The sequence below is a fragment of the Oncorhynchus mykiss genome, chromosome 8 (genome assembly GCF_013265735.2).
Source record: "Oncorhynchus mykiss isolate Arlee chromosome 8, USDA_OmykA_1.1, whole genome shotgun sequence".
Taxonomy (NCBI): domain Eukaryota; kingdom Metazoa; phylum Chordata; class Actinopteri; order Salmoniformes; family Salmonidae; genus Oncorhynchus; species Oncorhynchus mykiss.
In genome coordinates, this window is record NC_048572.1 from 60,859,051 (window position 1) to 60,886,141 (window position 27,091).

Consider the following 27,091-nt stretch of genomic DNA (forward strand, 5'->3'; position numbering starts at 1 on the left):
ACACACACATACACACACACGACACACACACACACACACACTCACTCACACACACACACCCTGCCGTGGCTCCACTGTTGGCAGGAGACCAAGTCATGCATAATGGCTCTGCCAAGGCTGATATGTTCACTCGTTAACTAGTAGGATCTCACGCTGCTGACACACACAAAGACATACACACACACACACACACACACACACACACACACACACACACACACACACACACACACACACACACACATACACAACTTCACCAGAGGCATGAGCCAGGAACAGCTATAGCAGCCAGTTAGCACACTACTGGCCTGGGCCTGGTTTTCCAAAACAGTTAGAAGACTACTGGTCTGGGTCTGGTTTCCCAAAACAGTTAGAACACTACTGGTCTGGGCCTGGTTTTCCAAAACAGTTAGAACACTACTGGTCTGGGCCTGGTTTTCCAAAACAGTTAGAACACTACTGGTCTGGGCCTGGTTTTCCAAAACAGTTAGAACACTACTGGTCTGGGTCTGGTTTCCAAAAACAGTTAGAACACTACTGGTCTGGGCCTGGTTTCCAAAAACAGTTAGAACACTACTGGTCTGGGCCTGGTTTCCCAAAACAGTTAGAACACTACTGGTCTGGGCCTGGTTTCGCAAAACAGTTAGAACACTACTGGTCTGGGCCTGGTTTCTCAAAACAGTTAGAACACTACTGGTCTGGGCCTGGTTTCTCAAAACAGTTAGAACACTACTGGTCTGGGCCTGGTTTCCCAAAACAGTTAGAACACTACTGTCCAGGGCCTGGTTTCCCAAAAGCATGTTAAGGTTAAGTTCATCTTTAGAACCTTCATAGGAGTTCAACCTCCGAAGTGTTTCCAAAAACTTTTGTTAGTAAAGTAGCACTTGAAAATGCTAGTTATTTATCAACTGCCTCAGGCCACTCGTAGAACAGCTAAGTGCGTTGTTAGATTTAACAAGCTCCTACGAAGGTTCTAACGATGAACTTAAGCTTAACATGTTTTTGGGCTCCCGAGTGGCGCAGCGGTCTAATGCACGGCTTCTCAGTGCTAGAGACGTCCCTACAGACCCTGGTTCGATTCCAGTCTGTATCACAACCGGCCGTGGTTGGGAGTTCCTTAGGGAGGCGTACAATTGGCCCAGCGTCGTCCGGGTTAGAGTTTGTCCGGGGTAGGCCGTCATTGTAAACTGACTTGCCTAGTTAAATAAAGGTTAAATATTTTTGCCCATCTGCATTACTTTATACACAGAAGATCTAAGCTAAACATATAATCAAACTGTTTATCTGTCTATCTATGACTGCCGAAATACAAAGTTGCCAATGTCTTTGCAATTGAACAAACAAATGATAAAAATATGCTTCAAATGAAACCTGAGGTGATTGCAATAAAAAACATATATACAGAATATGAAAGTATTCAGACCACTTGACTTTTTCCACATTTTGTAACTTTACAGCCTTATTTTAAAATTAATTTAAATAGTTTCCCCCCTCATCAATCTACACAAAATACCCAATAATGACAAATCAAAAACAGGTTTTTAGAAATGTTCCTAATTGATATTTTAAAAAAAATGTAATATAACATTTACATAAGTAATTCAGTGTTTTGTTGAAGCACCTTTGGCAGCAATTACAGCCTAGATTCTTCTTGGGTATTGCTCTACAAGCTTGGCACACCTGTATTTGGGGAGGTTCTCCCATTCTTCTCTGCAGATCTTCTCAAGCTCTGTCAGGTTGGCTGGGGAGCGTTATTGTACAGCTATTTCTAGGTCTCTCGAGAGACGTTCGATCGGGTTCAAGTCCGGGCTCTGGCTGGTCCACTCAAGGACATTCAGAGACTTGTCCCGAAACCACTCCTGCTTTGTCTTAGCTGTGTGCTTAGGGTCGTTGTCCTGTTGGAAGGTGAACCTTTGCCCCAGTCTGAGCCCCTGAGCGCTCTGGAACAGGTTTCCATCAAGGATCTCTCTGTACTTTGCTTTGTTCATCTTTCCCTTGAACCTGACTAGTCTCCCAGTCCCTGCCGCTGAAAAACATCCCCACAGCATGATGCTGCCACCACCATGCTTCACCACCATGCTTCACCGTAGGGAATCTTGTTTCTCATGGTCTGAGAGTCTTTAGGTGCCTTTTGTCGAACTCCAATCGGGCTGTTGTGCCATTTACTGAAGAATGGCTTCTGTCTGGCCACTCTACCATAAAGGCCTGATTGGTGGAGTGATGCAGACATGGTTGTCCTTCTGGAAGGTTCTCCCATCTCAACAGAGGAACTCTCGAGCTCTGTCAGAGTGACCACTCCAGCTCACTTTAATAATGGAATTGATGGGAATTGATATAAAAAAAATTATCACTAGCCACTTTAAACAATGCTACTTAATACTATGTTTACATACCCTACATTACTCATCTCATATGTACAGTGGGGCAAAAAAGTATTTAGTCTGCCACCAATTGTGCAAGTTCTCCCACTTAAAAAGATGAGAGAGGCCTGTAATTTATGATTTTTAATGAATTTATTTGCAAATTATGGTGGAAAATTTTGGTCAATAACAAAAGTTTATCTCAATACTTTGTTATATACCCTTTGTTGGCAATGACAGAGGTCAAACATTTTCTGTAAGTCTTCACAAGGTTTTCACACACTGTTGCTGGTATTTTGGCACATTCTTCCATGCAGATCTCCTCTAGAGCAGTGATGTTTTGGGGCTGTTGCTGGGCAACACGGACTTTCAACTCCCTCCAAATATTTTCTATGGGGTTGAGATCTGGAGACTGGCTAGGCCACTCCAGGACCTTGAAATGCTTCTTACGAAGCCACTCCTTCGTTGCCCGGGCGGTGTGTTTGGGATCATTGTCATGCTGAAAGACCCAGCCACGTTTCATCTTCAATGCCCTTGCTGATGGAAGGAGGTTTTCAATCAAAATCTCACGATACATTGCCCCATTCATTCTTTCCTTTACACGGATCAGTCATCCTGGTCACTTTGCAGACAAACAGCCCCAAAGCATGATGTTTCCACCCCCATGCTTCACAATAGGTATGGTGTTCTTTGGATGCAACTCAGCATTCTTTGTCCTCCAAACACGACGAGTTCAGGTTTTACCAAAAAGTTATATTTTGGTTTCATCTGACCATATGACATTCTCCCAATCTTCTTCTGGATCATCCAAATGCTCTCTAGCAAACTTCAGACGGGCCTGGACATGTACTGGCTTGAGCAGGGGGACACGTCTGGCACTGCAGGATTTGAGTCCCTGGCGGCGTAGTGTGTTACTGATGGTAGGCTTTGTTACTTTGGTCCCAGTTCTCTGCAGGTCATTCACTAGGTCCCCCCGTATGGTTCTGGGATTTTTGCTCACTGTTCTTGTGATCATTTTGACCCCACGGGGGGAGATCTTGCATGGAGCCCCAGATCGAGGGAGATTATCAGTGGTCTTGTATGTCTTCCATTTCCTAATAATTGCTCCCACAGTTGATTTCTTCAAACCAAGCTGCTTACCTATTGCAGATTCAGTCTTCCCAGCCTGGTGCAGGTCTACAATTTTGTTTCTGGTGTCCTTTGACAGCTCTTTGGTCTTGGCCATAGTGGAGTTTGGAGTGTGACTGTTTGAGGTTGTGGACAGGTGTCTTTTATACTGATAACAAGTTCAAACAGGTGCCATTAATACAGATAACGAGTGGAGGACAGAGGAGCCTCTTAAAGAAGAAGTTACAGGTCTGTGAGAGCCAGAAATCTTGCTTGTTTGTAGGTGACCAAATACTTATTTTCCACCATAATTTGCAAATAAATTCATTAAAAAATCCTACAATGTGATTTTCTTGATTTTTTTTTTCTAATTTTGTCTGTCATAGTTGAAGTGTACCTATGATGAAAATTACAGGCCTCTCTCATCTTTTTAAGTGGGAGAACTTGCACAATTAGTGGCTGACTAAATACTTTTTTGCCCCACTGTATATACTGTCCTCAATACCATCTACTGCATCTTGCCTATGCCGTTCTGTACCATCACTCATTCATATATCTTTATGTACATATTCTTTATCCCTTTACACTTATGTGTATAAGGTAGTAGTTGTGGAATTGTTAGGTTAGATTCCTCTTTGGTTATTACTGCATTGTCGGAACTAGAAGCACAAGCATTTCGCTCCACTCGCATTAACATCTGCTAACCATGTGTATGTGACAAATAAAATTTGATTTTGATTTTATTTTTTTTGCTCTGACCTTATATAGACAGATGTGCACCTTCCCAAATCATGTCCAATCAATTGAATTTACCACAGGTGGACTCCAATCAAGTTGTAGAAACAATGGAAACAGGATCTACCTGAGCTCAATTTCGAGTCATAACAACGGGTCTGAATACTTATGTAAATAAGATATTTGATATTTGTATACGTTTGCAAAAATGTCTAAAAACCTGTTTTTGCTTTGTCATTATGGGGTATTGTGTGTAGGTTGCTGAGGATTTTTTTTCTATTTAAACCATTTTAGATTAAGGTTGTAACGTAACAAAATGTGGAAAAAGTCAAGTGGTCTGAATATTTTCCAAAGCACTGTATACAGCAGGGCTATAGGCCACATCGGCCTAATATATTGAAATCAATGTCATGTTCAGTCAACTGAGTTCTATTTTTAAGGTATTGTAAAATGTGCCTCAATTTATTTCATGATGTGTAACAACGTGTGCGCAATGATATTCCAAATAATCCTGTGATTTAGTGGATTATTATAGTGTAAGCATTAGAATAAGCCGCCTCAAATATTTGCAGCCGTGAGGTGATAACTCTCTAGGAGCTGATCCATCGTCAGCATTATGGAATCATTTTAATGTGACGGTAAGATTTGAATGGAGAAAGCTGATCAGAGAGCAGCCCTGCCTTTTCTTTCGATCCTGTCAGTATTGAAACAACGCACTTCGTAAACGTTCTTTGTGACTGCTCAGTGTTACGTTTATTAGGATCCCCATTAGAGACTGCACATGCAGCAGTTACTCTTTCTGGCATCCACATAAAATGTACAAATACATGACAAAGCACAGAACAGTAATACTCAAGAAAAACGTAAGATATTACCATAAATTAAAAATGTAAATAAAAAAAGTTATGTATAGGAAAGACACTAATAGACAACAAAAACACGATTTACACACTATTCATATATAAATATTAATATTATTATATACAGTACAGGTAAATTAGGTCAGTGTGGTTCCCTTAAGCAATAAGGCACAAGGGTGTGTGATATATGGCCAGTGTACCACTGGTAAGGGCTGTTCTTAAGCACGAAGCAACCCGGAGTGCCTGGATAAAGCCCTTAGCTGTGGTATATTGGCCAGATACGGCAAACCCCCAAGGTGCCTTATTGCTATTATAAACTGGTTAGAAACATAATTAGAGCAGTAAAAATATATGTTTTGTCATACCCGTGGTATACAGTCTGGTATACCATGGCTGTCAGCCAATCAGCATTCAGGGCTCGAAGCACCCAGTTTATGCAGTATATATAATGTATTTATATGTTTTATTTGAAACTAAATGTAATCTCTCTCTTTGTGAAGAAAATATGAGAAGTTACTCACAATTGCTCATTCTATTATGAAACCTAGCTAAGTACCCTAGAAGATAGTTTCCACTTTCCCCTTTTAATAATGGATTTCAATGCAGTAATTCTGAGTTGTAATAGACATTTCCTAGGTGAAATTAAGCAGTAAAGGTGTAAATCTATGCTCATAAGGTTGGTTGTTACAGTAATGTTGTAATGCAGTAACTGTCCATTTTTATGTCGTTTACAGTGATATAGCGCCAACATAGCTATTCTAGAGATCACAAGGTGCTGAGAAGACTGCCTAACAACGTGATGAATAAACTCTGCTTTGCAGCCACAGTGTGTAAACTTAGCAACCTTAGCTTATGGATGTTGATACAGCCAGGTCAACTATGGGTCATCTTTGCCTTTTCTGGTTGCGTCCCAATTGGCATTGTAGTTTAGCTCTGCCGGTCAAAGAGAATTCCAGCAGACAGTGTCAGGGTTTCCTATTGGCTTGCTGGGTTTGAGTGACATGGCGTTTGATTTGTCATGACAACCAGAACAAATGCTGTTAATGAGGTCACCTTGGGTTCTAGATCAACTGTCTGACTTCTATTTCCCCAAGAAATCACAACCGCCATGGTTGCATCCCAAATGGTACTCTATTCCATATACACAGTTGTGCACTAGTTTTGACCAGGGCCCCTATGGCTTTGGTCAAAATTAGTGCACTATGTAGGGAATAGGGTGCCCTTTGGAACGTCGCCTTAGTCATCTAAATGAAAATGTAATGGCTGGATTTCAAGTGCCTACCGCCTGATACGGGGGATTCCTTGAAATAGGAATCTAATATTTTCTAGGATTCTGTGGTATATTTTGTATTCTTTTCTTTTTTCGGTGAGCCTTTTCCTGACTCAGTTTTGAGGGATAGAACGTGGTTGTGTTCAGTATACACCTCCCCCTCCGCTGTCTTCTCTCGTGGGTGTGTTCAGTATACACCTCACCCTCCTCTGTCTTCTCTCGTGGGGACATCAGTAGGCTGGCTAATACCTTCAATTTGGCTGTGTGTTTGTATGAGAGAGAGAAGACCTCTAGTACAGCTCAGTGTCTGAACAAGTAGTACCCACTTGCCGATGGGCAGACGGGAAACAGAGACAGCTCATTTCAGTGTCTGGAAGCGTACACACACACACACACACACACACACACACACACACACACAGGCTCCACTCCAGAAGAAACACCATTGAAGGTGGGGCAGGAGAAGAGAAGAGTGGGGGAGGGGTATCGAGGGCGTCATATTCTCGTATAGCAGAGGAGAATATTCATGAACATATTCTCGTTATGTGGCTGACCTAATGTCAGAGGTGTAGGAGGTAGACAGAAATGCAGCGTCTCCCTGGACCAGTACAGATCTACTAGGATTCAACACAGTGTGGTAAACTGGTTTCTCCTCTCCTCCAGGTATAGCTAGGCCTTGGATATGTGCTCTAGGGGGTACGGAGCTCTGCTTCTCTCATCCTTTGATACCGTCCTACAGAGTTAGGGAGTTTACACTGAGTAGGCACTGCCTGCCAGCGCTATGCTGCCAGTGACTCACTACACTGCCTAGTGCCTTGGTTTTGTAGTCAGCTAGCGTCTGAAGAGCCAGGCAGGAGTCAGAGCCAGCCAGGTTTGCCCTAGGCTTTCTTTTATTTACAATCTGGACTCCGTGGGCTCCATTTCTTAGGGGAAAACGAAGTGAGCGAGCCAGCGATCTAACCGCTCGTACAGGCAGCGTCTGGCCAGTCTCCAGCCTCCCGTACCTCCTGAAGGTGTTCATATGGTTTCAGCCATTACAATGTATCTTCTTTTAGGCTGCTGCGTGTGGGGGAAAAAAGTAAACAGTCCTCCACTGCTATCTCTTCACCCAGATGTCCCTTGATAGTTCCATCCACTGCCATGGGATTTGTGTAGACCTTTCAACGGATCACATCTTCTTCCTCCAGCTAGTACCCGGGTTTGTAATTATGTGCCGCAGGACAGGAGGACTTGTCCTGGGAGGATTGCGTATTGATGTGAAGCCTCTGTTAACACAGATTTACTCATCAGCACCTGTGTCTGTCTGTGGCCCTGGGCTATGGTGATCCAGGTGTGCTCCCCTGCTGTCCTGTCCTCTTAGTGACATCACTGCGGTCTCCAGGTGTCCACTCGAGTGTGTACAGCTGTCCCGGAATGCAGTGTTATTGGCACAGGGAAATGCAGGAAATGTACAGACCTCACAGGACGACTGTGCTAAAAGACTAGTGAAATCATCTGGTTGGACTTGACATGCCAAGCATGTGTAACACCGTTGTCAGAGCTCTGAGCAATATGCAAGTTGAATTCATTCCTGCTGTGTTTATTTTCTTGCTGTTAAGTATTCTATTTTCGAACGTGTGTGCACATATTGATTATTTGACACAAAAGACTGTCATACAGAATGGATTGTTTATAATAAGCAGAAGTCACTGTCTGAAAAACCGAGGACAATTGCCATAATATGAACAATATGAACAAAACCAGCACAGTCTAAGATATAGCCTTTTAACATTGGGTTTGGAGGCTTCCAGGGCTTGGAAACAATTGAAAGCTCAAGGATTTCCCAGTGTGTCAGCCCCTGTCCTCCCTGCAGCAATAATAGGAGACATTCCCTGTGAGTGGGAATTTTGTGGAACGGCTCTGACTGTACAGCAAGCTCCCCAGTGAGTGCATCTCCTGCAGAGATGGCCTTGACCATGGAACTGTGCCAGAAGGCTTTAAGTCTCTCTGCTGTGCTTCACTAACACACACACACACATGCAGGCAGATACACACGTTCACGCATGCATTCACTCCAACACACACACACTGATAGGCTACAGACACATTTGAAAGTACCAGATAACCTTGTGTAGCGTTTTGTCAATTTCTCTGCTTACACCTCCGCATAACATCCGTTAAAAATACAATTATGCTTTTCTCACACTATGAATGAACCATTTTACAGTTTGAACCCTAAATATTTGTCTATCTTCTACTCTAGCCTTTATTGGACCATTGAAATGCATTGGGCTGTCAGAGGGTCTTTAAAATGCTTGAGTGATCATGCAGCAATAATATTTGAGTGAGCAGGAGCTGGCTGCTGCCGGTCCTCACTCACTGAGCCCGTCCCAAATGAGGCACTGGTCAAACGTAGTGCACTATAAAGGTCATTTGGGATGCATCCACTCAATCAGCTGGAGAATTGAGTCAGACATAAAGGTCACCCATCGGAGGTGCTAAAATGGAGGAGAGAGAGAGGGGAGGGAGGGGAGTGAGGGGAGGGGAGGGAGGAAGTGAGGGGAGGGGAGAGAGTGGAGGGAGAGAGGAGAGGAGAGGGGGGGAGGGAGGGAGGGGGGGAGGGAGGAAGGAAGTGAGGGGAGGGGGGAGGGAGAGAGGGGAGGGAGGAAGTGAGGGGAGGGGGGAGGGAGAGAGGGGAGGGAGGAAGTGAGGGGAGGGGGAGGGAGAGAGAGAGGAGAGAGAGGGGAGGGAGGGAGAGAGGGGAGGGAGAGAGAGGGAGAGATAGGTGTTAAGTGCTGTCAGTCTGTGTGAATTTTCCTGCCAATAAGTGGTTCTCAAATTTTCTCATATCTTCAGTCTGAAGGAAACAGTATTATACTGCGGCTTCAAATGACTTCCTACTGAGTAGTAGGCTATGTTTGCATCCCAAATGGTAGCCTATTGGGCCCTAGTCAAAACTAGCGCACTATATAGGGAATAGGGTGCCATTTGGGATGTATTCTACAGGTAAAGGAAAGGAAACACAAATAATTGAGGGATGCCAAATAGATTGAAAGATGGTGCTCCTACACAGGTGTGGTTCCTTAAGTTAATGAAGTAATTAACATCCCATCATGCTTAAGGTCTGCAGACTGGACGGTGGTACATTCATGCTGCGAACAGCCCATTCCGTCTCATCCCAAAGATGCTCTATTGGGTTGAGGTCTGGGGACTGTGCAGGCAAGTAAACTGAACTCTTTGTCATGTTCCAAGTTATGTTTTTCCTCAATTGTCCAGTGTTGGAGATCGCGTGCACACTGAAGCAGCTTCTTGTTTTCAAATCAAAGTTTATTTGTCACGTGTGCCAAATACAACAGTAGACCTAATGCTTACTTACAGGCTCTAACTAATAGTGCAAAAAAGGTATTAGGTGATCAATAGGTAAATAAAGAAATAAAATCAACAGTGAAAAATAACAGTAGCGAGGCTATATACAGTAGCAAGGCTATAAAAGTAGCGAGGCTACATTCAGACACCGGTTAGTCAGGCTAATTGAGGTCATATGTACATGTAGATATGGTTAAAGTGACTATGCATATGTAATGAACAGAGAGTAGCAGTTGCGTAAAAGAGGGGTTGGCGGGTGGTGGGTGGTGGGACACAATGCAGATAGCCCGGTTAGCCAATGTGCGGGAGCACTGGTTGGTCGGCCCAATTGAAGTAGTATGCACATGAATGTATAGTTAAAGTGACTGTGCATATATTATAAACAGAGAGTAGCAGCAGCATAAAAGAGGGGTTGGGGGGGGGGGGCACACAATGCAAATAGTCTGGGTAGCAATTTGATTATCTGTTCAGGAGTCTTATGGCTTGGGGGTAAAAACTGTTGAGAAGCCTTTTTGTCCTAGACTTGGCACTCCGGTACCGCTTGCGATGCGGCAGTAGAGAGAACAGTCTATGACTGGGGTGGCTGGGGTCTTTGAGAATTTTTAGGGCCTTCCTCTGACACCACCTGGTATAGAGGTCCTGGAATGCAGGAAGCTTGGCCCCAGTACATGTACTGGGCCGTACGCACTACCCTCTGTAGTGCCTTGCGGTCGGAGGCTGAGCAGTTGCCGTACCAGGCTGTGATGCAACGCAGAACTCGTTGATCCTTGTCAAGGATGTTTTTAGCTGATAGGAGTGGAACCCGGTGTAGTTGTCTGCTGCAATAGCACGTCCTTGACAAGGATCAACGATTTCTGCGTTCCGAGATGTCGTACTGCGTACCACTGTTGTACTGCGCCGTTATTTGTTTGTGGCCCGCCTTTTAGCTTGCACAATTCTTGGCATTCTCCTTCGACCTCTCTCATCCATGAGCTGTTTTCGTCCACAGGACTGCCGCAGACTGGATGTTTTTTGTTAGTTGCACAACTCTTAGTAGATCCTAGATACTATCGTGCGTGAAAGGCCCAGGAGGTCGTACATATCTGAGATACAGGATCTGGCGCCGATGATCATACCACTCTCAAAGTTGCTTAGGTCACTCATTTTGCCCATGCTAACATTCAGTCGAACAGTGACTGAATGCCTCGATGCCTGATTGCCTGCTTTATATAGCAAACCATGGCCACGTGGCTCATTGTCTGTTGGAGCGATCCATTTTCATGAACGAGGTGGTGTACCTAATAAACTGTGTATATCTCCTTCCTCCCAGTGTCCAATTGGCTCAGGCCTGGTTATGTGGGAAGTGGTGTGTTAATGGTTCCTGAAGGACGGGTCTAAGAGTCGGCTGTCTGGGACAAAGTCTCCTGATAACACCAAACACCTTGTCTGCATCTCAAATGGCACCCTATTCCACAGTGCACTACTTTTAACCAGGGCCCATGTGCTCTGGCCAAAAGTAGAACACATAGTGCACTAAATAAGGAATAGGGTGCCATTTGGAATGTAGACAAGGTGTTTGGTGTTATCAGGAGACTTTCCTGGGACTCCCTGTGGTGTTATGTCTACAGCTGCTAGTGTTCCGTACTGGCTAACAGGCTAGACTACTGTCACTGTCACTGTCACAGCCCACTGATGGGCATGGTTTGTGTTGCTAGTACAGCCAGTATTATAGAAATCAGTGTCATGGTAAGCAGTGTCATGGTTAGCAGTGTCATGGTTAGCAGTGTCATGGTAAGCAGTGTCATGGTTAGCAGTGTCATGGTAAGCAGTGTCATGGTAAGCAGTGTCATGGTTAGCAGTGTCATGGTAAGCAGTGTCATGGTAAGCAGTGCCATGGTTAGCAGTGTCATGGTAAGCAGTGTCATGGTAAGCAGTGTCATGGTAAGCAGTGTTATGATAAGCAGTGTCATGGTAAGCAGTGTTATGATAAGCAGTGTCATGGTAAGCAGTGTCATGGTAAGCAGTGTCATGGTTAGCAGTGTCATGGTTAGCAGTGTCATGGTAAGCAGTGTCATGGTAAGCAGTGTCATGGTTAGCAGTGTCATGGTAAGCAGTGTCATGGTAAGCAGTGTCATGGTTAGCAGTGTCATGGTTAGCAGTGTCATGGTTAGCAGTGTCATGGTAAGCAGTGTCATGGTAAGCAGTGTCATGGTAAGCAGTGTCATGGTTAGCAGTGTCATGGTTAGCAGTGTCATGGTAAGCAGTGTCATGGTAAGCAGTGTCATGATAAGCAGAAAAGGTAGCTTGACTATTTGACAATGAAGTGCAATGTCTTTATGATTCTGTCTTTGTGAGTGCTGCCTTTTGATTCAGTTCCCTGCTGTGGATGGGCTGATACAGTCTGTCCCAGTTTTAGCTGCTTACCTTCTATGTGTGAATCATCATCACCTCCACTTATCAAAACGAAATGCTCCGTCTCTCCCTCCCTCCCTGCCTCCCTTCCTGAACATTTGTGAATCTGCTGTTGGAAGGTGAGGCTGCGATGTCCTAGTCTGTGTGACTTGTTTGTGCAGTAGCTTCAGTTCATGGGTGTTGTTGTTTACCCTGTGTAGGAGGGTTGTTTGTGTCATAGGCCGCCTCCTACATGGCACCGTATTCCCTATACAGTGCACTACTTTAGACCAGGGTTCTGGTCAAAGTCGTGGACTATATAAGGTGTAGGGTGCCATTTGGAACGCAGACCCCATTAAGAGCTTAATCAGATGTTTTGTGGACATTCTCATCACTGTTTAGAACCTGCATTTAACTGCAACAGAAACATAACTGCCAATGTGGGGTGGCAACATTCTGTAAAATGTCACCATCCAATACCCAAAGAAAATATTAACAACAAAATAAAGGGTTTGGCGACACAAAATTGCTCACCTTTTTCATTGGCTGCTGTGTTATGAACATCTGTATCGAGACCAAGCACATCATTACACAACAACCACAAATATGTTCTTAGTTATTTGGAATTACAATAGTTGCAGTAACGTGTGTAAAATGTGACATGAAAATCATTCCAATACCGTTGTAAACCAGACTCCAATAACAACAGATGCTTTATCGATACCTCTCCCAGTACAACTCTGTACTGTGACCACTATGTCCTCTCCCATGTGCTGTGATGCCGTGACGAGCTGTACAGCAGTGGAACAGAGGAGAGTGATGATAAATGTTTAGATAGAGATGGTTCTCTGCTTGTTTGCCATTATTCAGCTGGCAGACGGTGCCTGCGTCCCAAATGTAACCCTATTACCTACATAGTGCACTACTTTTGACCAAAGCTCTATGGCACTATACAGGGAATAGGGTGTCATTTGGGATGTAGACCGTGTGTGATGGAGTACTGCTCTCTCCTCCTCCACAGAGAGGTAATGGCTCCTTGCCCCAGCTGGCCTGGGATGCCATTTTACCCCCTGCTTTTAATTTGATGACATATTGCATTGTCTTTGTGATGCTCTAAGTCTTCTCTAATTGCTCATTGCTTCATATTGCAGTTTATATTACTGGAGGCAATAAGGCTAGGGTGTTGGAGATTGGTGAAAAACATCATTTGAAACAGATTAAAGGCTGAAATGTTGATTTCAGAAATCAAATTAATGCAAGTGAGACCCCCAAATATAATATCTAATTAAAACATTTAGAAAAATGACACTGGAATTGGTTTTGACATCTGTATTTGCAACGGGCTGTCATGGATAGCCGGTTGTTGGGGATGGGGAAAGAGTCTTTACACAAAATGAAGGTTCAGGCAGGAAAAATAGAAATACTATAATACTATACTTACCATGGTTGTGTTTTTTTTCTCTCCCTTCTCTCTATCTCGTAATATTGTTTTAAAGTCACAAGACAGTGATATTGTTACTTGGCTAAAACAACATTTCAGAGATGAAAACACGCTGTGCTATATTTTAATTTGTTCAGGGATCACTGCTATCATGATCAGGTAATGTGATTACAGCCGTGTAGTGTGTCAGCAAGCGATGGTGTTGTGCCTCTTCGCTCCTCGCCTTTGAAGGATGGCGGTTGTTTTCTTCTCATTACCGCCCTCAAATGTGCTCAGAAACAGTCCCTGGTGCGACACAGCATCCCATTCTGGGCTGTGAACTCATAGACCCAGGCCTTTTCCTTCAGTCAATGGTGAAAAATGGAGCATTTTTTGAATCCTGTCTACTTTGTTCCCCTCAAGGCGCCTCTGATACATTGAGTTAACATAAAGCAGAACTCAGGACATGAAGGCCAGGGTGACAAATGAAACCCCTATGTATTTTTTTAGATGAAGAACAAGCTATTTTTCTCCTGGTACCCCCTGTTTCTTATTCAACATGTATTGGAAATGTGACATTCGGCATCAGATGGAGCGTACTGACAATGGTATATGTAGAATGGAATGATGTGAATGTGGATTTCTTACAGGACATGCAATGAGAATCTGTGTAGTTAACTTTTGCTATTTCTATTCAAAATGTGTCATATCATGTCTCAGACTTATTCCAAAACCTGCAGGTGTGCAAACTGTAAACACAATTGCCAATTTGCCCTCGCCCTTTTTGTAGTTTGTTAGTAGTTTGAAAGATCCGTCCATGCAGGTTGTGATTTGGAATCACTCAGTGTGGTACAAACTAGCCTGCTCATTATGGCCGAGCTCTAGTTGGGCTGCTGCTCGTTTGGAGAGGAGAGAGGAGGAGAGGAGATGAGTGGGGAGAAAGGAGAGGAGAAATAAGAGAGGAGAGGAGAAAGTAGAGGGGAGGAGAGGAGGGGAGAAAGATGAGAGGAGAAAGGAGAGGAGATGAAGGGGAAAAGGAGAGAGGAGAAGATGGGAGAGGAGAGAAGAGGAGAGAAGAGGAACGGAGAGGAGAAAGGAGATGAGAAAAGTGAAGAGGACAGGACAGGAGAAGAGGAAAGGAGAGGAGAAAGGAGCGGAGAGAGGAGACAGGAAAAATGAGAGCAGAGAAGAGGAGAAAGGAGAGGTGAAAAGAGGAGAAAGGAAAGGAGAGGAGAAAGGAGATGAGAGGAGATAGGAGGCTGGATGTGGGGGAGCCATGCTCCACACTGTGGTGTTGGGATGACAAAAGTATTGTCTAATGAGAGACTGGCTGGCTTTAATTAACTCACCCTCACTATGAACATCCTAGTACCAGGAAGAGAAGTCACACTTGTTGCTGTGTTGGATCCCTCCCATGGACAGCATGGGGAGTCTTTTCATGTTCATTTGTCTGTTTACTTGTTTGATTATTTATTTGTTTGACTGTTTATTTGTTTGATTATTTATTTGTTTGATTGTTTATTGTATGCTCATCAGGCTGTGGTGTGTGGTTGTAGTTAATTGATCTTGTATGGGTTTTAATGTCCATGTCTTTCATGGGCATGTCTTTGTGAATTAAACCTCACTTGCAAAGGCAATACGTTACCACTAGCTGCGCCCTAGTGTCCTCTCTGCGGTGCATTTACTGAACAGTAGTGTAATGGTCATGGAGTTGTAGACTGACTGGTTCAGTGGAAACGGTTCAGTGGAAACAGTTCAGTGGAAACGGAAAGTGCTCATCACTAAGTGTGTGTGTGTAGCCCAGGTGGTGTGCTGTGACAGCATTATTAAGACGTCCTCTTTGACAGGACCGACCACGGCAGACAAGGTGGTCACACTCCCCTCCTCGGGTTCAGAGTTCAGTTTACCAAGGAGGTAGAGAACCTCAATCAAATTACCCATCTGAAGCCGCACAACGTAATTATACGGGACTCTGTATAAATTGGCGAGAGCAAATAATTGCTGTGATTGATTAAAACACTAATTAGATTAACATTATATAGAGTTGAGGGTTTGCGTCGCAAATGGCACCCTGTTCCCTACATAGTGCACTACTTTTGACCAGAGCACTATGGGCACTACTTTTGACCAGAGCCCTATGAGCGCTGGTAAAATGAAGTGCACTATAAAGGGAATAGGGTGCCATTTGAGACACATTCGAGCTCTCCCCAGGTTATTTGCATATCCTTTATCTGCTGGATGTGTCAACAAAGGAGGTGCTTTCACATGGAAAACATAGTGAATTAATTTATGAACAGTTTTTCATAACATTTTGTTCTTCCTGTAAAATGAGTCCTGTCAAATTTCAATTAAACCTCAAAATGATTTCCTCTTAAGGCAGAGGAAGGAAGGTTCAACAGGAGTTTTATAATTCTATTTCGGTTATTCAACTCTTGCAAAAAGAGATATAACTCAGAGAATTCAGACAGAGAAGATGCTTATTGCTAGTTCAGTACGAGAGGTAAATAAACCTTTAGGTAAATCTACCTGTACTTGTTATCTACTAATCTATTTCTACTCGATCTAATTGGTTAATAACTTGCACTGTTAGATTATATTGAGGAAAAATGTACTGATAGAAAGACATCTAATAATGTCCTTCATGGTCTTGACCTTGTTTTGTAGACACTTATTTTCTAGACAGTAGAGATCTGTCTGTGAATTCATCCCAAATGGCTCCCTATTGCCTATATAGTGTACTATAGGCTTCTATCAAAAGTAGTGCACTATATAGGGAACAGGGTGCTATTTGGAAAGCAGACATGGCCTGTCTGTTTCCTCTGGGAGTGACGGCTGCTTCTCTTACTGCCACCTCCTCCACACATTCTACTGTAAGAGTGATTGACGCCTCTGTCTCACAAAGGCTGCTGTTTCTCCCCTTCACAGTTCGCCAGAAGGATGCAGTGGAGAAGGAGGCCAAGGTGATCATTCTGGAGGCTGGAATCACAGATGTAAGTTCCCTTCTTTCTATGGGTTTGACTCAAATGACACCCTATTCCCTATGTAGTGCATTAGTTTTGACCAGGGCCCATAGGGCAGGTAGTGCCTCCAATAGGGCCCATAGTCTCTGGTTAACAGTAGTGCAGTATATAGGGAATAGAGTTCCATTTGGAAAGCAGCCATGATCTCAGACTGTGAGATTATTTTTGATAGTTTAAATTGTCCTATGTCATTTATTTTAGTGTTTTCCTCGTGGGGTGCTACAGCAAAGCACCATGGGTGAAGAAGTACACTTTCCTTAGAGCATAATTAAATATTTTGACAGATTCTGTGTGAAAGAGAAATAATGACCGTAGCGCAAACAAACTGACTAATTCTTTATTTTCTGTGCTCGGCACTTATAAAGCACCTTTATGCACCAGTTGCAAAAGCACCGTTACCGAGCCTCCATTCTTAGGACCCACTCTGACTGGCTGGCTCTCCTGGGCTCCACTCGTGAACATTACCATTCTCTGCTACCTCTCTATTAAATACGCTGTGGAGTGTCTCTCCTCTCTCTGTTATTGATTCAGCAGTAATTCTGCCTCAATGACTGTGTCACATTCACACCGTCAATCAAAATGGCAGGGATGAGCTCAACGCGTCTGGTGAGAGAGACAGAGATGAGAGCGAGGGAGGAGGGAATTCAATACCTAGCCAGAATGGACCCTATTATCACCAATTGAACTGCTGTTGTGAGAGAGAAGGGTTGTGTCCCAAATGGCACCCTATTCCCTATGAAGGACACTACTTTTGACCAGGCCCATAGGGGTCTGGTAAAAAGTACTGCACTATGTGGGGAATAGGGTACATTTGGGACACAAATAAGGCATATTCAGATAATGTCTGGTGCTGCACTGCTACTGCTGCCCCCATCTCCCACTCCTTGGCCTTGCATTGGTCAGGTAGAGAGTTACTCCATTTCACCATTCTGTTCTGAGATGGATTCTCTCAGAACACTGAGATAGATTGATATCTACTGTGATCAGATAGGGGAGAGTGAGTTAGGTTTTTGCAAAGTGCCCACCTTCAAGATTTTTGAATTGTACATATGTTCTGTTGGACATCTTTTACGCATTATAGATTGTATGAGTCAAAACAGGTGATGGTGGCCAAAGTACCTATTTAATTCAGTAATAACTGCGTTTTAAATAGAACAGAAATACACATCTATTGTTATAGCTTGCTGTGTTTTTACATTAGCCAACTCGAGCATCGGTTGTATCCCAAAAGGAACCTTTTCCCTACATAGTGCTCTCCTTTGGACCAGAGCCCTATGGGGGCAGTACATAGGATAATAGGGTACCACTTGGGACACAAACCTTGTTGTTTCCACACTTCTTCTACATGGGTCCAATTATGAGTGGAGTGAGATAAGGAGTCTGGGCAGAACTCAGATTATAATTGTCCTGGAGTAGTTTCCACTAATCCCAGTCAGTCCCTTGTGCTGCAACGCTGTTTTGTTCAGCTTGAATTGTTCTCCTTCCAATCTATTCTCAAAACGGTGTTTTAGACAGCCGTGGAAGGAATTAATCAAAGAGAAAACACAGGAGCGTGGTTAGATAGCCCCGCACAGCTATTTTAATTGATTACAACCGTCGTGGCTAGGGCTCTCTCCTCTGAGAGACTGGTTTGCATCCCAATTGGACTCTATTCCCTAGTAGTGCACAACTTTTGACCAGGGACCTTGATAAAAGAAGTGCACTAAATAGAGAATAGGGTGCCATTTGGGACGAAACCACTGACGGCACACCTCTGTCCAAAAAGAAGGATTAAAGCTGTCTGTTGTGGCTTTAGGACTCTAAAGACAATACGGCTGGATGCCTTTATTGTGCTTCTGCCTCCTGATGACATGTTATAATTGTTTTGCTAGTGAGAAACAGACAAACATTGGTTGCATTTGAAATAAATACAAATAAAACACAGATTATTTAATGATATGTCTGTTTACTATGCCACTTTGTTTACATACCCTACATTACTCATCTCATATGTATATACTGTACTCTATACCATCTACTCCATCTTGCCTATGCCGTTCTGTACCATAACTCATTCATATATCTTTATGTACATATTCTTTATCCCTTTACACTTGTGTGTATAAGGTAGTAGTTTTGGAATTGTTAGGTTAGATTACTCGTTGGTTATTACTGCATTGTCGGAACTAGAAGCACAAGCATTTCGCTACACTCGCATTAACATCTGCTAACCATGTGTATGTGACATAAATTTGATTTGATTTTATAAAACATTTTACATTGATTTCCAATACCTAGATGCCCTATCGGAAACCTTTGGAATAATGGAATATTTACAGTTGTTCATTAATGTGGATGATCGAGACCCATTTCAATGGATCAAGAGACAGTACTTCAGACAACATCTGTTTACAGGCATACAGACATGATCTCAGCTCATTTTCATTACAAAAAGAGCTACAAAAAACGATTGGAACATCAGAGTGATGGAGAGAGAATTCTGCATCTATTGTAATAGATATTCAAATGTATCTATGTGAAAATGTAATCAAGAACCTATTGAAGTGCTGGCCCCTTTTTATGCTCAAGACACAGCATCCAAATGCGATTTGATATGGTAATGAGGCCCAGGGTGCATCCAAATGAGCCTGGTCACAAGCAGTGCGTCATAGGGAATAGGATGCCATTTGGGACACATCCCCACAGTGAGGCCTGTCGGCCAGGAGCATGCTGGGGCAGCTCACGAGGTGTTCACCGCATCAGATGCTGCTCCTGGATTGCTGTGCTGCTGTTGCGCATAACTATAAATACAACGGCTGGGTGACTCTCACAGTTCAATACCAAACAGACTCACATATACTCTCCATCTATCTGTCTCGATCTCTTAATCTCTCCATCTCTCACTTTCTCTGTCTCTCTGTCTCTCTCTCTCATTTCTGTGTCATCACAGTATTTAAGAGCTGTAATGCAAAGAGTTGTACTGTACTTGTCAGCTCGTTCAAAATGATCTGCACTCATACCATCTTAGCAGGACTCACTGTTGGTAGTGACATATTTGTTTTGGTTCTGTAATGTGTAATGTATGTACTCATAGGGTCCATTATTTGTCCACTAAACAACCCTCACAACTCACTATTTCCATTATTGCAAGGGGGAGGGAAGGATATAGGAATGGAGGGAGGGATGTAGGAATGGAGGGAGGGATGTAGGTAGGTAGGGAGGGAGGGATGTAGGTAGGGAGAGAGGGATCTAGGAAGGAAGGGAGGGATGTAGGGAGTGAGGGATGCAGGTAGGAAGAGAGGGATGTAGGAAGGGAGGGAGGGAGGGATGTAGGGATGTAGGAACGGAGTGAGGGATGTAGGTAGGGAGGGATGTAGGTAGGGAGGGATGTAGGAAGGGAGGGAGGGATGTAGGTATGGAGGGAGGGATGTAGGTAGGTAGGGAGGGAGGGGATGTAGGAAGGGAGGGAGGGATGTAGGTACAGAGGGAGGGATGTAGGTAGGGAGGGAGGGAGGGGGGGGTGTAGGAAGGGAGGGATATAGGTAGGTAGGGAGGGAGGGAGTGAGGGAGGTAGGGAGGGAGGGATGTAGGGAGGGAGGGATGTAGGGAGGGAGAGATGTAGGTACCGAGGGATGGATGTAGGGAGGGAGGGAGGGAGGGCATACTGAGCTAAACCAAGAGAAAGGAGCTGAACATTGTGAGCTCATGGAGGGAGGGAGGGAGGGAGTAGTTGAGCAGTGTGAGCTCATTCCTGACCTTTAGAGCAGGTGGTTCCTGGGGCTGTTCCGGTCGGAGGTATGAGGAGACAGTTTGTAATCATCAACTCCCTTCCTTCTGCTCTGTGAGAGCATTAAGGCTCATTATGTGACTCAGGATGGGATCTCATCAGATGCATTCGGCAGAAAAACATCCACAAAAATACAAGTTCGGAAAGGAGCTGTTGGAGACAGGAGGTTGATATAGGAGGAAGTGCCGCTCATGATTGCAAAATGAAAGGAAATGTGTTTGGAAAGGCTTTAGTATGTAAGCATACATTGAATGAACACTGACATACACACTTCATGTCAAATATGGAATGCAGAATTCAGCAGTAGTTGTAGATTACCTGCTTTAATAGAATGGTCTACAGTGGAACACAATGCAGCTGACATAATGATGCTTGACATCTACCTTCAGCCCTCTGCATTTGTGTGACTGTGCATATACTGCGTACTGCACCGGCAGACATAGACATGGCTCACCCAATCCCCACTGGGCTCCAGCATCCCCCTACTCACCTTAACCCCACTGCGCTCCAGAATCCCCCTACTCACCCAATCCCCACTGGGCTCCAGCATTCCCCTACTCACCACAACCCCACTGGGCTCCAACATCCCCCTACTCACCCAATCCCCACTGGGCTCCAACATCCCCCTACTCACCCAATCCCCACTGGGCTCCAGCATCCCCCTACTCACCCAATCCCCACTGGGCTCCAGCATCCCCCTACTCACCCAATCCCCACTGGGCTCCAACATCCCCCTACTCACCCCAACCCCACTGGGCTCCAGCATCCCCCTACTCACCCAATCCCCACTGGGCTCCAGCATCCCCATACTCATCCCAACCCCACTGGGCTCCAGCATCCCCCTACTCATCCCAACCCCACTGGGCTTCAGCATTCCACTACTCACCCCAACCCCACTGGGCTCCAGCATCCCCCCACTCACCCCAACCCCACTGGGCTCCAGCATCCCCCTACTCACCCCAACCCCACTGGTCTCCAGAATCCCCCTACTCACCCCAACCCCACTGGGCTCCAGCCTCCCACTACTCACCCCAACCCCACTGGGCTCCAGCATCCCCCTACTCACCCCAACCCCACTGGGCTCCAGCATCCCCCACTCACCAAAATCACACTGGCACCAGTCAGCCTCCAAGCTAATGGGAACCATTATAGCCGACACAGTGTGTGGTGCTCTCACCTTAGCCAGATGCTAGAAACCTCATGCTGATTGCAAGTAATATTGCCACGTGATAGACAGAGGTCATGAAGCTTGTTGATTTTGTTTGAATTGAGGAGTAAGTGTTTTATTTATATATACACTGCTCAAAAAAATAAAGGGAACACTAAAATAACACATCCTAGATCTGAATGAATGAAATATTCTTATTAAATACTTTTTTCTTTACATAGTTGAATGTGCTGACAACAAAATCACACAAAAATCATCAATGGAAATCAAATTTATCAACCCATGGAGGTCTGGATTTGGAGTCACACTCAAAATTAAAGTGGAAAACCACACTACAGGCTGATCCAACTTTGATGTAATGTCCTTAAAACAAGTCAAAATGAGGCTCAGTAGTGTGTGTGGCCTCCACGTGCCTGTATGACCTCCCTACAACGCCTGGGCATGCTCCTGATGAGGTGGTGGATGGTCTCCTGAGGTCCCCTCACAGACCTGGACTAAAGCATCCGCCAACTCCTGGACAGTCTGTGGTGCAACGTGGCGTTGGTGGATGGAGCGAGACATGATGTGCCAGATGTGCTCAATTGGATTCAGGTCTGGGGAACAGGCGGGCCAGTCCATAGCATCAATGCATTCCTCTTGCAGGAACTGCTGACACACTCTAGCCACATGAGGTCTAGCATTGTCTTGCATTAGGAGGAACCCAGGGCCAACCGCACCAGCATATGGTCTCACAAGGGGTCTGAGGATCTCATCTCGGTACCTAATGGCAGTCAGGCTACCTCTGGCGAGCACATGGAGGGCTGTGCGGCCCCCCAAAGAAATGCCACCCCACACCATGACTGACCCACCACCAAACCGGTCATGCTGAAGGATGTTGCAGGCAGCAGAACGTTCTCCACGGCGTCTCCAGACTGTCACGTCTGTCACATGTGCTCAGTGTGAACCTGCTTTCATCTGTGAAGAGCACAGGGCGCCAGTGGCGAATTTGCCAATCTTGGTGTTCTCTGGCAAATGCCAAATGTCCTGCACAGTGTTGGGCTGTAAGCACAACCCCCACCTGTGGACGTCGGGCCCTCATACCACCCTCATGGAGTCTGTTTCTGACCGTTTGAGCAGACACATACACATTTGTGGCCTGCTGGAGGTCATTTTGCAGGGCTCTGGCAGTGCTCCTCCTGCTCCTCCTTGCACAAAGGCGGAGGTAGTGGTCCTGCTGCTGGATTGTTGCCCTCCTACGGCTTCTTCCACGTCTCCTGATGTACTGGCCTGTCTCCTGGTAGCACCTCCAGGCTCTGGACACTACGCTGACAGACACAGCAAACCTTCTTGCCACAGCTCGCATTGATGTGCCATCCCGGATGAGCTGCACTACCTGAGCCACTTGTGTGGGTTGTAGACGCCGTCTCATGCTACAACTAGAGTGAAAGCACCGCCAGCATTCAAAAGTGACCAAAACATCAGCCAGGAAGCATAGGAACTGAGAAGTGGTCTGTGGTCCCCACCTGCAGAACCACTCCTTTATTCGGGGTGTCTTGCTAATTGCTTATAATTTCCACCTGTTGTCTAATCCATTTGCACAACAGCATGTGAAATGTATTGTCAATCAGTGTTGCTTCCTAAGTGGACAGTTTGATTTCACAGAAGTGTGATTGACTTGGAGTTACATTGTGTTGTTTAAGTGTTCCCTTTATTTTTTTGAGCAGTGTGTGTATATATATATATTCATTTGACTTCAACACATACACACTTTATTTTAAGAATGTGAAATGTCAGAATAATAGTAGAGAGAATGATTTATTTCAGCTTGTATTTCTTTCATCACATTCCCAGTGGCTCAGAAGTTTACATACACTCAATTAGTATTTGATAGCATTGCCTTTAAATTGTTTAACTTGGGTCAGACGTTTCGGGTAGCCTTCCACAAGCTTCCCACAATAAGCTGGGTGAATTTTGATGCATTCCTCCAGAAAGAGCTGGTGTAACTGAGTCAGATTTGCAGGCCTCCTTGCTGGCACATGCTTTTTCAGTTCTGCCCACAAATGTTCTATGGGATTGAGGTCAGGGCTTTGTGATGGCCAATCCAATACCTTGACTTTGTTGTCCTTAAGCCATTTTGCCATAACTTTGGAAGTATGCTTGGGGTCATTGTCCATTTGGAAGACCCATTTGCGACCAAGCTTTCACTTCCTGACTGATGTCTTGACATGTTGCTTCAATATATCCACAAAAAATGTATTGCCATCTATTTTGTGAAGTGCACCAGTCCCTCCTGCAGCAAAGCACCCCCACAACATGATGCTGCCACCCCGTGCTCCACATTTGGGATGGTGTTCTTCGGCTTGCAAGCATCCCCCTTTTTCCTCCAAACATAACGATGGTCATTATGGCCAAACAGTTCTATTTTTGTTTCATCAGACCAGAGGACATTTCTCCAAAAGTACGATCTTTGTCCCCATGTGCAGTTGCAAACCGTAGTCTGGCTTTTTATGGCAGTTTTGGAGCAGTGGCTTCTTCCTTGCTGAGCGGCCTTTCAGGTTATGTCGATATAGGACTCGTTTTACTGTGGATATAGATAGTTTTGTACCTGTTTCCTCCAGCATCTTCACAAGGTCCTTTGCTGTTGTTCTGGGATTGATTTGTACTTTTCGCACCAAAATACATTCATGTGGCGGTCTCCAATTTTTTTTCTGAGGTCGTGGCTGATTTCTTTTGATTTTCCCATGTCAAGCAAAGAGGTACTGAGTTTGAAGGTAGGCCTTGAAATACATCCACAAGTGCACCTCCAATTGACTCAAATGATGTCAATTAGCCTATCAGAAGCTTCTAAAGCCATGACATCCTTTTCTGGAATTTTCCAAGCTGTTTAAAGGCACAGTTAACTTAGTGTATGTAAACTTCTGACCCACTGGAATTGTGATACAGTGAATTATAAGTGAAATAATCTGTCTGACAGCAATTGTTGGAAACATTACTTGTGTCATGCACAAAGTAGATGTCCTAACCGACTTGCCAAAACTATAGTTTGTTAACAAGACATTTGTGGCGTGGTTGAAAACTGAGTTTGAATGATTCCAACCTAAGTAAATGTAAACTTCTGACTTCAACTGTAGCTCATGATTCCTCTCCAATACAAAGCCATGCTAGTACAATATTACAAAATGTCTGTCCCAAATGGCACCCTATTTCCTTAATAATGCGCTACTTTTGACGAGAGCTCTATGGGTCCTGGTCAAAAGTTGTGCACTTAATGGGTAACAGGGTGCTATTTGGGATGCATCCAAGGTGTAGAGAACCAGAGATGACTACAGTTGTTATGGATTAGCTTCTTTCACTGTACTCATGCCAGGAGAGACATTGCTTGGGGCCTTTAAACCATGTATGATGATATGCTTTTTGGTAGTGAGATGGAAGAAGAGCCATGTGATCCTAACTGACAGTCTGCTGTACAGTACAGTAGTCCTCTGACATTGACAGGACCTGACTGAGCTATATAGTCTGCTTCAATGGTCATATACAGTACTATGATGTGAAGCTCTACCTCCTCCCTCAGCCGTCCATCCCCCTATCCCTGCATCCCTCCCAGCAACCCCTACTTTCCTCCATCCATCTGTCTCCCTCCCTGTACCCATTTCGCCCTCCATCTCCCTCTCCCTTACTAGAATGTGATCCACTGCTTTTTACTTAGAATCACTAATCATGTTGTGACATTAATTTTATATCAACATGTTATTGTTTTTCTATTGTGTCTCTATTTTATTTTAATAAGATGAACCTCACAACGTAGTCTCGCTCTTTTAAGTATAATTGAAATGAGAAACTATATACAGTAAATTAAGTGATAAATAGTGGAACTTTGTTCATTTGTAGGCTGATACTGTTGTTGTTTTACGTGTACATTTAATACATTGCTTTAGTCATAATCTTGTTGATTGTCTCCCTTTATCTGGAAATTGAGTCATTTTTAATCAGAGCATGCAGTGTGTGCTTAACAATTAGCTGGAGTTCTTTTTCCCTTTAGCGTATTACTGGTGTCTGCTATATTCCCTACCTGATCAAACACAGTACGATTTCTACTTCTCTATTATGATTAGTAATTGTCACTTCCTGTGCTCGCCAGCCATTTCCCCAACATCACATGTACTATTACTTTTCAAAAACACTCTCCTCTGGAGTAGAGAGAGACAGAGAGAAAGAGAAAGACAGAGAGAGATATACTATACTAAAACTCTTTAAAATCATCCTTAGCTCTGGCATCTTCCCCAATATTTGGAACCAAGGACTGATCACCCCAATCCACAAAAGTGGAGACAAATTTGACCCCAATAACTACCGTGGAATATGCGTCAACAGTAACCTTGGGAAAATCCTCTGCATTATCATTAACAGCAGACTCGTACAATTCCTCAATGAAAACAATGTACTGAGCAAATGTCAAATTGGCTTTTTACCAAATTACCGTACAACCGACCATGTATTCACCCTGCACACCCTAATTGACAACCAAACAAACCAAAACAAAGGCAAAGTCTTCTCATGCTTTGTTGATTTTTAAAAAAGCCTTCGACTCAATTTGGCATGAGGGTCTGCTATACAAATTGATGGAGAGTGGTGTTGGGGGTAAAACATATGACAAAATCCATGGACACAAACAACAAGTGTGCAGTTAAAATTGGCAAAAAATACACATATTTCTTCACACAGGGGCGTGGGGTGAGACAGGGATGCAGCTTAAGCCCCACCCTCTTCAACATATACAGTGCCTTGCGAAAGTATTCGGCCCCCTTGAACTTTGCGACCTTTTGCCACATTTCAGGCTTCAAACATAAAGATATAAAACTGTATTTTTTTGTGAAGAATCAACAACAAGTGGGACACAATCATGAAGTGGAAGGACATTTATTGGATATTTCAAACTTTTTTAACAAATCAAAAACTGAAAAATTGGGCGTGCAAAATTATTCAGCCCCCTTAAGTTAATACTTTGTAGCGCCACCTTTTGCTGCGACTACAGCTGTAAGTCGCTTGGGGTATGTCTCTATCAGTTTTGCACATCGAGAGACTGAAATTTTCTAATGTTTGCTGATGATCTGGTGCTTATGTCGCCAACCAAGGAGGGCCTACAGCAGCACCTAGATCTTCTGCACAGATTATGTCAGACCTGGGGCCTAACAGTAAATCTCAGTAAGACCAAAATAATGGTGTTCCAAAAAAGGTCCAGTCGCCAGGACCACAAATACAAATTCCATCTAGACACTGTGGCCCTTGAACACACACAAAACTATATATATACCTCGGCCTAAACATCAGCGCCACAGGTAACTTCCACAAAGCTGTGAACGATCTGAGAGACAAGGCAAGAAGGGCATTATATGCCATCAAAAGGAACATAAATTTCAACATACCAGTTAGGATCTGGCTAAAAATACTTGAATCAGTCATAGAGCCCATTGCCCTTTATGGTTGTGAGGTCTGGGGTCCGCTCACCAACGAAGACTTCACAAAATGGGACAAACACCAAATTGAGACTCTGCATGCAGAATTCTGTAAAAATATCCTCCGTGTACAACGTAGAACACCAAATAATGCATGCAGAGCAGAATTTGGCCGATACCCACTAATTATCAAAATCCAGAAAAGAGCCGTTAAATTCTACAACCACCTAAAAGGAAG

General features: G+C 44.2%; 1 protein-coding gene across 1 annotated transcript in view; it reads left to right on the forward strand.

The window, feature by feature from the left end:
- LOC110530265 (receptor-type tyrosine-protein phosphatase N2) overlaps positions 1 to 27,091 on the forward strand; it is a 148,120-nt gene that overhangs the window by 73,100 nt on the left and 47,929 nt on the right. Inside the window, exon 14 of the mRNA XM_021613182.2 lies at positions 16,393 to 16,457. Within this exon, the coding sequence (XP_021468857.2) occupies positions 16,393 to 16,457 (65 nt within the window). The remainder of the gene's footprint in view (positions 1 to 16,392; positions 16,458 to 27,091) is intronic.